The sequence below is a fragment of the Heterodontus francisci genome, chromosome 3 (genome assembly GCF_036365525.1).
Source record: "Heterodontus francisci isolate sHetFra1 chromosome 3, sHetFra1.hap1, whole genome shotgun sequence".
In the NCBI taxonomy this organism is placed as follows: Eukaryota; Metazoa; Chordata; class Chondrichthyes; order Heterodontiformes; family Heterodontidae; genus Heterodontus; species Heterodontus francisci.
The window spans coordinates 100,199,242-100,215,757 of NC_090373.1; the positions used below are offsets into that span (position 1 = coordinate 100,199,242).

Consider the following 16,516-nt stretch of genomic DNA (forward strand, 5'->3'; position numbering starts at 1 on the left):
GTAACTCATGCTGGCAGGTCAGTCTTTACCTGGAATACTGCAGACCTCCCCAGTTCACATGTCTCGTTACTAGTCTTCTACAAAGGGCTGATTTGATTTTGAACTGCCATCAAGTGCATCATCTTGGAGCAAGCCTTGACCTCAAAAAGACACTGGTTACCTTCTCCCCAAGGATGATAGTCATTAGTTCATCATAGGTTTGTTTGAAAAGTTGCTTGGCAGCCAACAGGTTCCAAAAGCACAATTCATCATGAAATGGGCAAGTGTATTGCCACCACCTCCCGATTATAATATGGGTAAATATTCTACCCCATCAAATGATGGCTCCATTAGTTGCAGGTGTGGAACTTCTGCAGTGCTTGCTAGCCTCACTACAATCCTCATAGATTTGAGTTCTGAAATATGAGGGTTTGTTCTCATTTCCAATTATGTGCATTGCAGAAAGTAGCAATTTTCTCAAGTCTCAGAGCTGCCTTATTATCTAGACATCCACCTTCATCATAGCTGAAGCACATTTGTGACCCGATATTCCACACTGCTGCAGACCAGAGCCATGTACCAAGCTAACCTGTTATCAATTATTTAATTCAGGTCTTCAAGAAAAGATGTGGCAGAGAAAAACTTAGCTATGAGGCCAATTCCTCCTCCAATATATTTAATGACAGGTAAATATAGGCTAGACCGCTCCTTCCCTTCAACTATTTCCCCTTTATGTCTATCACGCAGCTTGCTCCTGGATCTTCCAAATATGTTGCCTTCATGCCATAAAAACTAATTTGCTGTTAAGTAAACACTAGTTCATACAAAAATCAAGAAAAGGCTTCTATAAGTAAACACTGGTGAGTTTAGATATACATCAATCAAGAGACATCCTGGCTCTGGAATTCCGTATCCAATGGGATGTTCCTTTACTTGCTTATACCCCTCATTGAAGTGTGACACAGTTTTCAATGTAATAAAAAGTGTGATTGCAAAATGTAAATGACAGGAAATGTAAATTAGGTATTTCATTTTTGCAGATAAATATATAGTGAATCAGAAACTACTTCAAAAAAATTATGTTTGGTAACAGTTTGTGGTTCACTTGAGTGAACAAGATTCAAGAAATTAAGAGCAACTTACAAGATTTCCTATCTTGATACTGTTAACTCTGAATCATTAATTATGTTGCAAATATCCCTATACTTTCTGTATTTTTTTTTTTATTCGTCTCATCGGATGTGGGCATTGCTGGCAAGGCCTGCATTTGTTTCCCATCCCTAACTGCCCTCGAGAAGGTGGTGGTGAGCTGCCCTCTTGAACTGCTGCAGTCTATCTGCTGCAGGTACACCCACAGTGCTGTTAGGGAGGGAGTTCCAGGATTTTGATCAAGCAACAGTGAAGGAACGGCGATTTATTTCCAAGTCAGGTTGGGGTTTGGCTTGGAGGGGAACCTGCAGGTGGTGATGCTCCCACACGTCTGTTGCCCTTGCCCTTCTAGGTGGAAGAGGTCGCAGGTTTGGAAGGTGCTGTTGAAGGAGTCTGGGTGAATTGCTGCAGTGCATCTTGTACATGGTACACACTGCTGCCACTGGGGTAACCATCAAGCGGGCTGCTTTGCTCTGAATGGTGTTGAGCTTCCAGAGTGTTGTTGGAGCTGCACTCATCCAAGCAAGTGGGAAGTATTCCATCACACTCCTGACCTGTGCCTTGTAGATGGTGGACAGGCTTTGGGGAGTCAGGAGGCGAGTTACTCGCTGTAGAATTCCCAGCCTCTGACCTGCTCTTGTAGCCACAGTATTTAGATGGCTGCTCCAGTTCATTTCTGATCAATGGTAACCTCCACGATGTTGATAGTGGGCATTCAGCGATGGTAATACCGTTGAATGTAAAAGGGGAAATGGTTAGATTCTCTCTTGTTAGAGATCGTCATTGCCTGGCACTTAAGTGGCAAGTAATAATTGCGCCACTCATCAGCCCAAGCCTGAATGTTGTCTAGGTGTTGCTGCATATGGACACGGACTGCTTCAGTATCTGAGGAGTTGCGAATGGTACTGGACATCGTACAATCATCAGCAAACATGCCCACTTCTGACCTTATGATGGAGGGAAGGTCATTGATGAAGCAGCTGAAGACGATTGGGCCTAGGACACTACCCTGAGGAACTCCTGCGGTAATGCCCTGCGGCATTAGAAAATATATCAACAATGATATGTCAGTTCAAACATTACAATTTCACTCTCCTAACTGTTGCTCTTCAGTAGAATATTTCTAAAGATCATCCAGTTTCACTAAATCTGGAAGATTTGCAACTTTAATAATGATGCAAGATGTCCAAGATGCTGAAAGCTAATATTGTACTGTTTACAATCTCACAACAGTGTACAATGAAATTTCAAAACTACTAAAATGGGAACACGCATAACTGCTGTATTGATGTATATATTAAACATACTGAAAAGGTGATGTGTGTTCGCAAACACAGCAGGAACCCCAAGTAATTTTGTTTGTTTGGCGATGTGAGTACATCCCCAAAATTAGATTATTGCCAACTATCATCTACCAGACATCCGGATTTGTCTTGCATATCAAATACAAAGGCCTTAAAAATAACAGGGATTTGGGAAGGGTGCAGGCAAGCGTTGTCGTGGAGGGAAAACCCAGCAAAGGCCAGGATGTAGATGCCATACCAATCTTAATGGTCTCACTTAGGTAATCTGCTGCAGACTTCTGACCAAATTAACAACCTAGCCAACAAGTGAGCGCGCATACAAGTGGTGGGAAGCTGCAGGCTGGAAACAACACGGATGGTCCACTGTATTAAATACAGGATGAAAGCTTTGAGCCACTATCGGGGTAGGGGGTGGGGAAGAGACACTGAGGCCAAGATCGGGGCTAAAGGAGGCTGAAGGATTCCTTGTGAGGCCTGGGTGGATCATTCCTGCTCCTCCTGGCCCACAAAGGGTGCTAAAAAGTCAGTTGGCGCCTACCACCTTGGATTGGCTGCTGGGAATATCATAGCAAGTGTCTGCCCCTCACACAGTTAAATTTAAGTCATGTGCCAATGAAGTAATTGGGTCATGACTTTAGAATGTTAATTAGACCCCCACCTGGCTTTTGTGGAAGCCTGATCGATGACCTTGGTTTGTGGACCATTGCATCATGTGGGCTGAATTTTACAGAACCCCGACGTCGTGAGTCATGGCGGAGGTGGGGGGCGGGGGTGGGGGGGAAGACAGATAATGCCTCCGGGAGGGGGCCCGGCCCGATGTTGCCGGTGAGGTCTCATGGCGCCTCCCCACCCCCACTGCTTGGCGACAGGAGCCCCATTTAAATATTTACTGGAGAGTCCAGAACCGGGGGTCACAGTCTCAAGATACTGGGTATGTCATTTAGAACTGAGATGAGGAGAAATATCTTCACTCAGAGGGTAGTGTACCTGTGGAATTCTCTACTGCAGAGGCAGCGGAGGCCAAGTCATTAAACATATTCAAGAAAGAGATGGATATATTTCTTAATGCCAAAGGGATCGAGGGATATGGGGAGAAAGCGGGAACAGGGAACTGAATTAGACGATCAACCATGATCTTTTTTGAATGGCGGAGCAGGCCAGAGGGGCCGAATGGCCTACCCCTGCACCTATTTTCTATGTTAAAATCCATGAATTAATTACCTTTACTCTCCCGCTGTCCATCCAATGCAATATTCATGCCGGGCGCTGGAACTCCCACACCTTCGGAACTCCATCCGAGGAAACGAGTGCAGGGGTGGGGGGAGCGGGGTCAAACTAATATCATTGGTGTAGGGGATGGTGGGAAAGGTTACAGTGTAAAGTTTACTTTGGGTGGGGGTGGACAATCAGGTGGGCAGGGGAAGTGTTTTTGGGGGTGGGGGCGGGGAGAGGGCATGAAGTGAACTTAATTGTTAATGGGGGGGTGGGAGAGGGGCAGAATAATTGAATTTAATTAATTTTTCTTTGAGTATGTAAATTGAAAGTTAGGGCTCGAAGCCCTTTAAAAATGGCACCTGCGCACAGGTACCTGACGCCATTGTCGAGGACGGACAGCCCACCGATTTCAGTGACGGAGGTATAAATTTCAGCCGTGCATTCTGCATTGTGTTGATATTCTACAGTGTTAAGGTTGTAAAATTATGGTTTAAAAGACAGGACAGGAAAAACAAACTTCTTGAATACTTTGTACGCTTCCAATCGTCCATCTCATGTAGAACTAACCAACTGACCACTAAAGTTGGCTTCATGTGCTTCTAACAGACTATTATAAATAACTTCAACAGGTACAAATAGCAATTGTACCAATAGCAGCTGTGTAGATTAAGTCTTTGCATTTAAAGGAAAGTCACGGTCTGATTGTTTGGCTAAGCACCTATCACTTATCTTTTGAGAAAAATATGAACCTTACTAGAAATTGGATTTAATAGATGGAGCTTACTTATGGGTGGTTGAAGAGGGTGTCCAGTTTTAGCACACCAGCCTGCAGGATGGATATCAGGACTGTCAGCATCAATCCAGTAATCATAATCATAGTTCCAGCCATCAAAATGTATCTAGATAAATGATATGAGAAGATTACAGTCAAACTCAAACAAACTAAGTTATTATAGTCACTGAACTTTTCGCTGAACACAGTAAGATAATAATGTTTTTAAAGATCAATGTTCACTTTGTTACAATCAGGTGAGGAGGGGGTCACAAGGCACCCCACTTGCCCTTCCTCTTATTTGTCCACAACAAGGTTTATTCCTTTTTAAACAGCGATTGTGCTCACCACTTCAGTGAGTGTTTTACCTTTTATCACTGTTGTGATCGTAAAAGAACCAATCCGTCAGGTTTTCTCGAGTTTAAACAAAAAGGTGAGTTTACTAAACTTAACAATCTAAACCTGATCTAAATAAAACAACACTAGACATTCACATACACACTCACATGAGAATCACACACATACAAATAGATTACAGAGCGACAAGCAATAGATTTGTGGTTGGATTAGAGTCCAGAACAAATAAAAATGAATATATAGTCTGTGGGATAAAAACAAGAAATGCTGGAACCACTCAGCAGGTCTGGCAGCATCTGTGGAAAGAGAAACAGAGTTAACGTTTCGGGTCAGTGACCCTTCTTTGGAATCAAATTAGGATTAGGAAAGATACTGACTGTTTCTCTCCCTCCCTTCTGTTTTTTTGTTATGGGTATCATTTAGAATAGTCTGCATTTTTAAATTGTCAACAAAACACAAATGAGATCAATAGAAGTTTTCTGATTGCTTCAAAATTATTTTTTTTGAAAAATGAAGCAAAATTAGTATAAGGAAAGATTCTATCGTAAAAATTTAACCCCCACCTACTCCCCGTTGTTGCTGGAGGTGGGCACGGGTCTAAATCAGGCCTAGAGTTAAATGTCATCATTTCGGTGACTTAAATGTTACTAATGAAATTGTGCATACTGCACATGTTAAGAGTGCACGATTCGTCTTCAGCTAACAGTGCTGCTTCGGGAAAATTCAGCCACAGATTTTTGGGAGACCTGCAAACAATAAGTTAATGATAACTTTAAAAAACAGAAAAGACAACTCAGTGGATAACTTTAATCATGTTATGTGAAACGGATTTTTTTTATTTAAAAAAAACCTCTTACTTTGGACTTTAGAAATTTTATCTACTTAGAAAAATGAATAAACAATTTTCAGAAAGCATTTTGAACAACCTGTAGGGAGGAGATGATACAGCATCATCTCGTGGCCAGAGGCTGTAATTACATACCACAGGTGCCAGTGAACATAGGACTTCACCATTGTAAACAGACATGAATTTATAATGAATGAAATTGACAAAGAAGCGTGACAAAAAATGACAAGTAGCATGGTGAGGGGAAATGTACTCAACATATGATTTGTAATAAGTTATAGAGAGGTAAGCTAGTGAATTAGGAGATGGTTTAGGATCCTGAGAAATTTTAAAAAAGGACTCCCTTTCTGAGTTGTACTGTTCTGTATAAAATGAATTGGAGAACTCAATTCAATTTCTAGTGGGCTTGGCCTCCAATACAAAACTCTTCCTAATGAGACATCAATTAGCAATGTCACTCAGAAGACCTGTTGAACAAATCAAGAGCAGGTTTTACACATGACATTTAAAAAAATACTTGGATTTATGTAGCACCTTTTAATGACTTTAGGATGTTTTAAAGTTCTTTACAGCCAATGAAGTACTTTTAAAGTGTAGTCTCTGTTGCAATGTAGGAAAACATGGCAGACAATTTGCATACTGCAAGGTCCTGCAAATAGCAATTGAGATAAATGACCTGTTACGACCAGGTGAGGCAGGAGTCTAGGACTCTACTCTCAGCCTTTTCCTGGTTTGGCCGTAACAGAGTTTCATTTTGAAAACACCATGTTTTAGCTTCCCCTCAGTGAGTCCTTGCTCACTGCTCTCTAATTGAGATTGCAAAGAAATCAACCAGACAGGTTTTCTCAGATTTAAACGAGGTGTAAGTTTATTAACCTTAAAACTGTAATTCAGTTAAAACTACTAAAAATACACGATGCGACCACGCTAGCATGCATACGCGATAAAACACTCGCAAATAGAGACAGAGGAGGAGAAATAATTAAAGGGGGAGTAGGGAAGGTTTGAAGTAATAGCTGGCGTTCAGTTACTGGCTTTGGATTGGATGTAAAGTCTTTCAGTTCTCATTGGGGCCCAGTGCACACTTCCAAACCGGTTTCAGTGGTCCACTGTCTTGAGGCTTAAGTTACTTCTGTGGGTCGTTGGAACTTTGTGTGAGAAAAGAGAGAAACAGAGAGAGTTGCAGTCTCTTCCAAAACTGTTCTGTGTCAGGCAGAATTTAAAAAACTCCCGGGTTGGCCAGCAGGTTAGTCATGTGACTAGCTCCTTGTGTGGAGCAGCCTCACCTGCAAGATTTGCACATTCCACCAAGCTTACCAGACACACTCAGTTGGGAGGGGGGGGTGGCTGGTGGTGGTGGAATGCTGATTCAATGACTCTCAATGTCTCTTGATCATCACTATTGACAAAACCCACCTGGCTAATTGAATCAGGGAGTACTCCAATTGTCTTCTTCATGCAACTGTCTTTTAGAATGCAGCCATGTTTACAGCCACTGTTGTGCTCTTTTTAAACACGTTATTTCAAGTCCAGTAACAGTTCAAAAATAATATTCCTTTTGACGAAATTAATATGCCTCATTTTGGCAGGTGTGGTTTCTGTCACAGACCAAATAATCTGGTTTTAATAATTTTAGTTAAAGGATTTATGCTAGCGAGGAAATTGGGAGAAGTCTCCTGCTCTTCAAATATTACCATGGGATCTGTTGTGCCAACTTGTGGTGGCAGATGAGGCCCCAGCTTAACATCTGATCTGAAAGATAGCACCTGACAGTGCAGCAATCCCATTGTGCTGCACTGTCAATCAGACTGTCATAGCAACATGTCTGTTGCGATTAAGGATTTTGAAGCTGGGTACTTCCATCAACCAGTAGCCACAGGACTGAGATGGGACAATATTATTTTAATCAAGGTTGGCTTTATTAGGCTGAAATCAAAAATAGCACCGTTTGGAAGGCTTGCTTTCAGCCACATTCTTGTCTTCATTTACATCTTCATGTGCAAAGACACTGGGAACTGATTCAAAATTGAGATCAGAAACTACGGCCAATTTTACCATACCTCAAATGGAGACCATCCACCTCTATCCAATATATAACAGGGATGGAACCTGGATTTTGCTGACCTGTATGATTCAGTACTGCACTACTCAATTTCATTTATCCATTGGACTGATTCACAATTTTTAAAAACACATTCACTTGAATAAATAACAAATCAAATGATCTAAACAACTGTATATTTCAGCCACAACAAGGCAATTTAAATTCCATATGCAATAACCCACCTTTACTCTGTGGTCATCTGTGTCTATAACTGTTGCTACTCTGACCAGCATTGGATTTCGCTTGTCAACGGCCTCAAATTTCATGTTTGGTAGAAATCCATGCGTGGGCCGCTGAAACAACACGGAGAAATGATAATTGGTTTATGTATTACTTTGCACAGGCAATTTTCACAAAATGTGAGGTAAAGGTTGAACTGTATATGATAAACGGACATAAAATATAAGGCTGGAATTTAACACCAGCATTCAAGAAATACACCAAATTTTACTATATGAACAAAACATTCAATGTGCTTGTGTGAGACCAATTGTTAGTTCATAAATAACTTTCATTTTTACATCAGACACTACACCGAATCTCAGACATTGGGGAGAATATCAGCAGAACTTGCTTAAACACTGATAATTATCTGAACAGAAAAAAATTATAAAGTCTACAGGAAAAAGACAGTGGAGTGGAACTAGGCGAGTTACTCTTACAGAGAGATGACATGGTCATAATGGGCCGAATGGCCTCCTTCTGTGCTGTAACCAGTGATTCTACTAGGGAATTAGATTTGGAATTGATTCTTACAGGACAAAAATACACATCAAAGTCAAAAGCGGTTTCATTTGTAATATTTCAATGTTTAGACAATTTCTATATTTGATATATTAAATTTGTCTGAGCAACATTACTAATTTATTCTGCAGTTACTTACAGATTTAAATGCCCGTGCAGGAGCAGGTAGAGAGTTTGTTTCTACTAAGTACTTCTCCCAGGAAAACCGTTTAGGATCATGATAATCTATATAAAATGAAAAACATTTCATGAGCAATCTTTAAATCCTCCAGTTCTACAATTGACCCTCGCAACACTGGCAGATCCAGCCAATTCCAATTTTCACCTCGCTCAGTGCGGCAAACCCTTGTATTACTGCAGCAAAGCTACTCAAATGTCATGCGTTATATCACCACATATTAATCTAACTAAAATAAATATTTTTTTGTAATCAAATTTTAAAAATATTCTTGCCTTTTTCTTTTGCTCTATTTCTCTTAATATTTTCCTTCTCTACCTTTCTTATTATTTTAGCTTTGACTATATTTGCACTTGACATACCCCCATTATGGCTTTTCTATTTTTCTTAAAATAAATCTTTACACTAGTTTTCACGTACTTTCTACTTCCCATATCCGAAGGCCCATTTTGAATACGTGAACTGAACTAAAGAATTTGATTCAAGAGAGGGTGAAAACCAGCTACTGAAACCAATTTTTCTAGCTTTTTAAAAGGTCCAGACCTCTAACGAGGTCCACTATAGATGTGCTTCATTATATTTCAGGATTACCACAAGAGATGCTTCTTGCCTAGAGCACTAATATCCCAACCATGCCTACATGAGATAACTCACTTGCACTAAGATTTAAGGCACAAAATTATAACATAACATTACAATAACACTGCTTAAACTGGCCTTTTACAAGATACTGGTGATTAGATAATCCAACATTTCAGAATTAACTATCGTTTTTCCTTTTTAACATGCAGTGAAATTTTAATCAAACTATATGTCAGGATGTGTTAACTTTTTCAGATGCTTTGCAAATTTCCCAACATTAAGGTATTTGTTGACGGGATCGGGAATATACTGACAGATGTTGCACATCTACTGCTGGATCTATCACTGCTGCTGATATCAATAGCAATACCCCAACATCAGTATCATGAAAGCAGAACACATGGAACAACCAGCAAGATTGTCTACATGTAACAATTTATCCACCCCTGCCCCAGAACTGTCATTCACTAACATTTTCTCAGTACACCTCGCTTACCATCTAATCAGGTAAACATCACTGTAGAATGACGGGACAGAAGCTGTCCAATTTTGGTGTTGTTTTCTTTGGCAATAAGCCAATAATTTTTTTTATTTTTATTTTAAACAAGATTACATTAGATTTCAAGCATGTGTGCTCTGGCCAGAGGTTTGTGCATTAGGATAATGCATTGCGAACTCAGTCACACAGGTCAACAAATCGTGCAAGATTTTCAGCTCATTAAACTTCACAGATGAAAATTCCCACAGGGTCTGCTGATCGCCACACGTGATCCTGGCACACAAAGTTCCATCCTAGGAAGGCACGTTCATAAAATACACTCTATATAACGTACACAACAAGCAGGGTCTTAAGGGAATTTACCTGGAGGTGTTGTAAGTGTTTTCCCATGCTGTAGGCACCATCCAACTGGGTGAATGTAAGGACTGGTAGCATCACACCTGAAAAACAAACAATTGATAGTACAACAGTTAAGTCATAACATGTACATTGATACCAATACACATGCCAAATAACTGCTATTACTCCGCTGCCATAATCATGCTGGAAGTGCTGCAGAAACACAGTTTGATTATGTATAGAAGGGTTCCATCACACTTCTATCGAAGTTACAGTGGCATTGTGGAAACAGCTACGAGGAAATTCCTGACCATTTTGTACAAAATTGCACCTATATTTAATGTCATGGTTTTGTCCCAAGGTTCACAACTGAAACCCTTTAATATTGGTCAGTTGTGCAAATGTTATTAAATTTTCATGATACTATCTTCTAGATGTGCACATTTGAAATGGTAGGCCCGAAAATCCACAGGCCTTTCAATGGGGCATTAATGGGGGAAATGTGCCTGCCAGTGCTGACCTTAATCAGGAGAGTTGTTTCATCTCAAGGGAGACACTGTGAGCACCTACCATAGCAGGGAGAACACAAAATGCTGCAGAATGTGTCAGGTTTACGAGAGGGGTGCCAAGGCCACCCGGAAACATCTCAATACAGCGCGCATTAGTTCTCTTTAAATCGAGAAGAGGTTTACAACTACCAACTCTTCAAGGGTGTAGGCTGTGTCCCAGACACAGACCCCCCAAGGTGGGCCATGCATTTGATGTACAGAAGGCCAGTACATCTCATTTTACTGGGTGTATTGGCCTACCAATGTCCTGATGGGTTGGGGACGAGGAAATTCTTGGCCTGGGAGTCAGCATATCTGGGTCCTGGCTTAACTTGCAGCCCTTCCGCTGTACTCCTGCTAGACTTATGGCTGGAACATGTCAGTAGAGCTGTGGATTTTCAGTCTTGTTATTTCTTAACTTTGGGAATTTCTTTCTAATTAGTAGAAGGCAATAAGTTCTCTCTGTTGGCATTCACATATCTTTATTTTGTGAGATTATTTCAGAACAGGGGAATAGGAACCTAAATTGCAGTGCCAGTGTACAGGCTGTTGAGAGTAGTGAGGTAGGGGATAAGGTTACAGGGACGCAAGAGGGCACTGGCAAGCAAGAACTTGGTTTAAAGTGTGTCTACTTCAACGCCAGGAGCATCTGGAATAAGGTGGGTGAGCTTGCAGCATGGGTTGGTACCTGGGATCCTGATGTTGTGGCCATTTCGGAGACATGGGTAGAGCAGGGGCAGGAATGGATGTTGCAGGTTCCGGGATTTAGATGTTTCAGAAAGAACAGAGAAGAGGGTAAAAGAGGGGGGGGTGTGGCATTGTTAATCAAGGAAAGTATTACAGCGGCAGAAAGGACGTTTGAGGACTCGTCTACTGAGGTAGTATGGGCCGAGGTTAGAAACAGGAGAGGAGAGGTCACCCTGTTGGGAGTTTTCTATAGACCTCCGAATAGTTCCACAGATGTAGAGGAAAGGATAGCGAAGATGATTCTCGACAGGAGCGAGAGTAACAGGGTAGTGGTTATGGGGGACTTTAACTTTCCAAATATTGACTGGAAATACTATAGTTCGAGTACTTTAGATGGGTCTGTTTTTGTCCAGTGTGTGCAGGAGGGTTTTCTGACACAGTATGTGGACAGGCCAACCAGGGGCGATGCCACATTGGATTTGGTACTGGGTAATGAACCCGGCCAGGTGTTCGATTTAGATGTAGGTGAGCACTTTGGCGATAGTGATCACAATTCGGTTAGGTTTACCTTAGCGATGGGCAGGGACAGGTATATACCGCAGGGCAAGAATTATAGCTGGGGGAAAGGAAATTATGACGCGATTAGGCAAGATTTAGGATGTGTAGGATGGGGAAGGAAACTGCAGGGGATGGGCACAAACGAAATGTGGAGCTTATTCAAGGAGCAGCTAATGCGTGTCCTTGATAAGTATGTACCGGTCAGGCAGGGAGGAAGTTGTCGAGCAAGGGAGCCGTGGTTTACTCAAGAAGTTGAAGCGCTTGTCAAGAGGAAGAGGGCGGCTTATGTTAGGATGAGACGTGAAGGCTCAGTTAGGGCGCTTGAGAGTTACAAGCTAGCCAGGAAGGATCTAAAGGGAGGGCTAAGAAGAGCAAGGAGAGGACACGAGAAGTCATTGGCGGATAGGATCAAAGAAAACCCTAAGGCTTTCTATAGGTATATCAGGAATAAACGAATGATAAGAGTTAGAACAGGGCCAATCAAGGATAGTAGTGGGAAGTTGTGTGCGGAATCAGAGGAGATAGGGGAAGCGTTAAATGAATATTTTTCATCAGTATTTACAGTAGAGAAAGAAAATGTTGCCGAGGAGATTACTGAGATACAGCCTACTAGGCTAGATGGGATTGAGATTCACAAGGAGGAGGTGTTAGCAATTTTGGAAAGAGTGAAAATAGATAAGTCCCCTGGGCCAGATGGGATTTATCCTAGGATTCTCTGGGAAGCCAGGGAGGAGATTGCAGAGCCGTTGTTGTTGATCTTTAAGTCATCATTGTCGACTGGAGTAGTGCCGGAGGACTGGAGGATAGCAAATGTTGTCCCCTTGTTCAAGAAGGGGAGTAGAGACAGCCCTGGTAATTATAGACCTGTGAGCCTTACTTCGGTTGTGGGTAAAATGTTGGAAAAGGTTATAAGAGACAGGATTTATAATCATCTTGAAAAGAATAAGTTCATTTGCGATAGTCAGCACGGTTTTGTGAAAGGTAGGTCGTGCCTCACAAACCTTATTGAGTTTTTCGAGAAGGTGACCAAACAGGTGGATGAGGGTAAAGCCGTGGATGTGGTGTATATGGATTTCAGTAAGGCGTTTGATAAGGTTCCCCACGGTAGGCTATTGCAGAAAATACGCAAGTATGGGGTTGAAGGTGATTTAGAGCTTTGGATCAGAAATTGGCTAGCTGAAAGAAGACAGAGGGTGGTGGTTGATGGCAAATGTTCATCCTGGAGTTTAGTTACTAGTGGTGTACCGCAAGGTTCTGTTTTGGGGCCACTGCTGTTTGTCATTTTTATAAACGACCTGGATGAGGGTGTAGAAGGGTGGGTTAGTAAATTTGCGGATGACACGAAGGTCGGTGGAGTTGTGGATAGTGTCGAAGGGTGTTGTAGGGTACAGAGGGACATAGATAGGCTGCAGAGCTGGGCTGAGAGATGGCAAATGGAGTTTAATGCGGAGAAGTGTGAGGTGATTCACTTTGGAAGGAGTAACAGCAATGCAGAGTACTGGGCTAATGGGAAGATTCTTGGTAGTGTAGATGAGCAGAGAGATCTTGGTATCCAGGTACATAAATCCCTGAAAGTTGCTACCCAGGTTAATAGGGCTGTTAAGAAGGCATATGGTGTGTTAGCCTTTATTAGTAGGGGGATCGAGTTTCAGAGCCACGGGGTCATGATGCAGCTGTACAAAACTCTGGTGAGGCCGCACCTGGAGTATTGCGTGCAGTTCTGGTCACCGCATTATAGGAAGGATGTCGAAGCTTTGGAAAGGGTGCAGAGGAGATTTACTAGGATGTTGCCTGGTATGGAAGGAAGGTCTTACGAGGAAAGGCTGAGGGACTTGGGGTTGTTTTCGTTAGAGAGAAGGAGGAGGAGAGGTGACTTAATAGAGACATACAAGATAATCAGAGGGTTAGATAGGGTGGATAGTGAGAGTCTTTTTCCTCGGATGAGGATGGCAAACACGAGGGGACATAGCTTTAAGTTGAGGGGTGAAAGATATAGGACAGATGTCAGAGGTAGTTTCTTTACGCAGAGAGTAGTAGGGGCGTGGAACGCCCTGCCTGCAACAGTAGTAGACTCGCCAACTTTAAGGGCATTTAAGTGGTCATTGGATAGACATATGGATGTAAATGGAATAGTGTAGGTCAGATGATCGGCGCAACATCGAGGGCCGAAGGGCCTGTACTGCGCTGTAATATTCTAATTCTAATTCTAAACATAATTTATCCAGCATTTTCCTGTTAGGAGATTTTCTGTGCCCAGATGTGGAAGGAACACTGTGCTTCAAGCAAGATGTGCAGTACTAATTAACAGGGAACAACTTCTACACTCTGCACAGAAAAACACCAGAACATCTGCTAATCCTGCTTTTAAATATTCACAACAAAAATGATAGCAAGTTACTAGCTGTATAAAATGCTAATTAGGCCACAGCTGGAGTACTGTGTACAGTTCTGGGCACCACGCTATAGGAAGGATGGGATTGCACTGGAGAGGATGCAGAGGAGATTCACCAGGATGTTGCCCGGATTGGAGCATTTCAGCTATGAAGAGAGACTGGATAGGCTAGGGTTGTTTTCCTTAGAGCAGAGAAGGCTAAGGGGAGACCTGATTGAGGTATACAAAATTATGAGGGGCATTGATAGGATAGATACGAAGAAACTTTTTCCTTTAGCGGAGGTGTCAATAACCAGGGGGCATAGATTTAAGGTAAGGGGCAGGAGGTTTAGAGGGGTTTTGAGGTTCACAATTTTCACCCAGAAGGTGGTTCGAATCTCGAACACAGTGCCTGAAGGGGTGGCAGAGGGAGGAACCCTCAGAACATTTAAAGTATTTAGATGAGCACTTGAAACGCCATAGCATATAAGGTTACGGGCTGGAAAATGGGATTAGAATAGATAGGTGCTGGATGGCCAACACAGACACGATGGGCCGAAGGGCCTGTTTCTGTGCTGTATAACTCGATGACTCTATACATAGAAGTAGCTGCTAATTTTCAGAAAAGTGTATACTTAAAAATATAATTTTTTGAGAGGAAGTATGATAAAGGTTCACCTGACTGAATCCTGGGATGAGGGGATTATCCCATGAGGAGAGATTGAGTAGAATAGGCCTATATTACTGAGAGTTTAAAAGTATGAAAGATGATCTCATTGAAACATAAAATTCTGCAGGGGCTTGGAGCTGGGAGGATGTTTTCCCTGGATGGTGCACATAAAACTAGGGGGCACAGTCTCAATATAAGGGGTTGGACATTTAGGGCAGAGATGAGGAGAAATTTCTTCACTAAAGGGTTGCGAACCTTTGGAATTCTCTATCCCAGAGAGCTGTGAATGGTCAGTCGTTGAGTCTATTCAAGTCAGAGATGAATAGATTTTTGGATACTAAAGGAGTCAAGAAATATGGGGAAGGTGTAGCTAAGGTAGAAGCTCAGCCATGATCTTACTGGATGGTGCAGCAGGCTTGAGGGGCCAAATAGCCTACACCTGCTTCTATTGCTTATAAAGTCATAATGGCACAGGAGGCGACCATTTGGCCCATCAAGTTCATACCTACTCTCGAGAGCAATCCAGTCAGACCCATTCCCTGGCTCTACTCCCAAGGCCCTGCAGGTTTATTCCCTACAGGTGCCTATCCAATTTCCTTTTGAAATCACTGATCATCTCTGCTTCCACCACCCCTGCAGGCAGCGAGTTCCAGTTCATTACCATTCACTACGTATAAAAATGTTCTTCCTCACATTCCCCCATATCTCTTGCTCAAAACCTGAGATCTGTGTCTCTTTGTCCATGTACCACCAGCTAATGGGGGCAACTTTTCTTTGTCTACTTTGTCTAAACCTGTCATAATACATACACCACTCAGATCTCCCCTCAACCTCCTCTGCTCCAAGGATATCAACCCCAGCTTCTCTAGCCTATCATCATCCCTGGAACCATTCTGGTAAATATCCTCTGCACCCTCTCAACGACCTTCACATCCTTCATGGCCACAACCTCCCTGCTTTTGTACTCAATATCTCTATTTATGAAGCCCAAGATCCCATTTGCTTTGCTAACTATTCTCTCAATGTATCCTGCCATCTTCAAAGATCTATGCACATGGACCCCAGGTCCTCTGCCCCTGCACACTCTTTAGAACTGTCATTTTTAAGTCTATATTGCCTCTCTCAATCAAATCGCCAAAATGCATCAGCTCCCACTTCTGCTAGCCTATCTATGCCCTGTTGCAGTCGATTAGTATCATTTTCCCTGTTTGCCACACTTCCAAGTTTGGTATCATTGGCAAAATTTGAAATTTTACTCTGTATTCCAATATCCAAGTCATTTATATATATCAAAAAAGGAGTGGTCCTGGCACTGAGCCTTGGAGACCAACACGGTCTACCGTCCTCCAGTCTGAAAAACAACCATTTACCACAACTCACATTTTTCTGTCCTTACGGAATTTTATATCCAAGCTGACATTGACCCTCCTATTCAACAGCTTGGGGAGACAGTGGTGTTGTGCTAATGTTACTGAACTAGTAATCCAGAGGCGCAGGCTAATGCCCTGGGGACACAGGTTCAAAACCCACTACGGCAGCTGGTGGAATTTAAATTCAATTAATTAATAAAAATCTGGAATTGAAAGCTAGTCTCAGTAATGGTGCCTTGAAAC

The 16,516-nt window shown here is 42.2% G+C and overlaps 1 protein-coding gene across 7 annotated transcripts in view; it reads right to left on the bottom strand.

The window, feature by feature from the left end:
• The window catches only part of l3mbtl3 (L3MBTL histone methyl-lysine binding protein 3), a 188,813-nt gene that overhangs the window by 97,890 nt on the left and 74,407 nt on the right, over positions 1 to 16,516 (bottom strand). For all 7 annotated transcript variants that reach the window (XM_068025130.1, XM_068025140.1, XM_068025119.1 and 4 more), the window contains 4 exons: positions 10,094 to 10,170; positions 8,611 to 8,696; positions 7,910 to 8,020; positions 4,432 to 4,546 (listed from right to left, as the gene is read on the bottom strand). In XM_068025130.1, the coding sequence (XP_067881231.1) occupies positions 4,432 to 4,546; positions 7,910 to 8,020; positions 8,611 to 8,696; positions 10,094 to 10,170 (389 nt within the window). The remainder of the gene's footprint in view (positions 1 to 4,431; positions 4,547 to 7,909; positions 8,021 to 8,610; positions 8,697 to 10,093; positions 10,171 to 16,516) is intronic.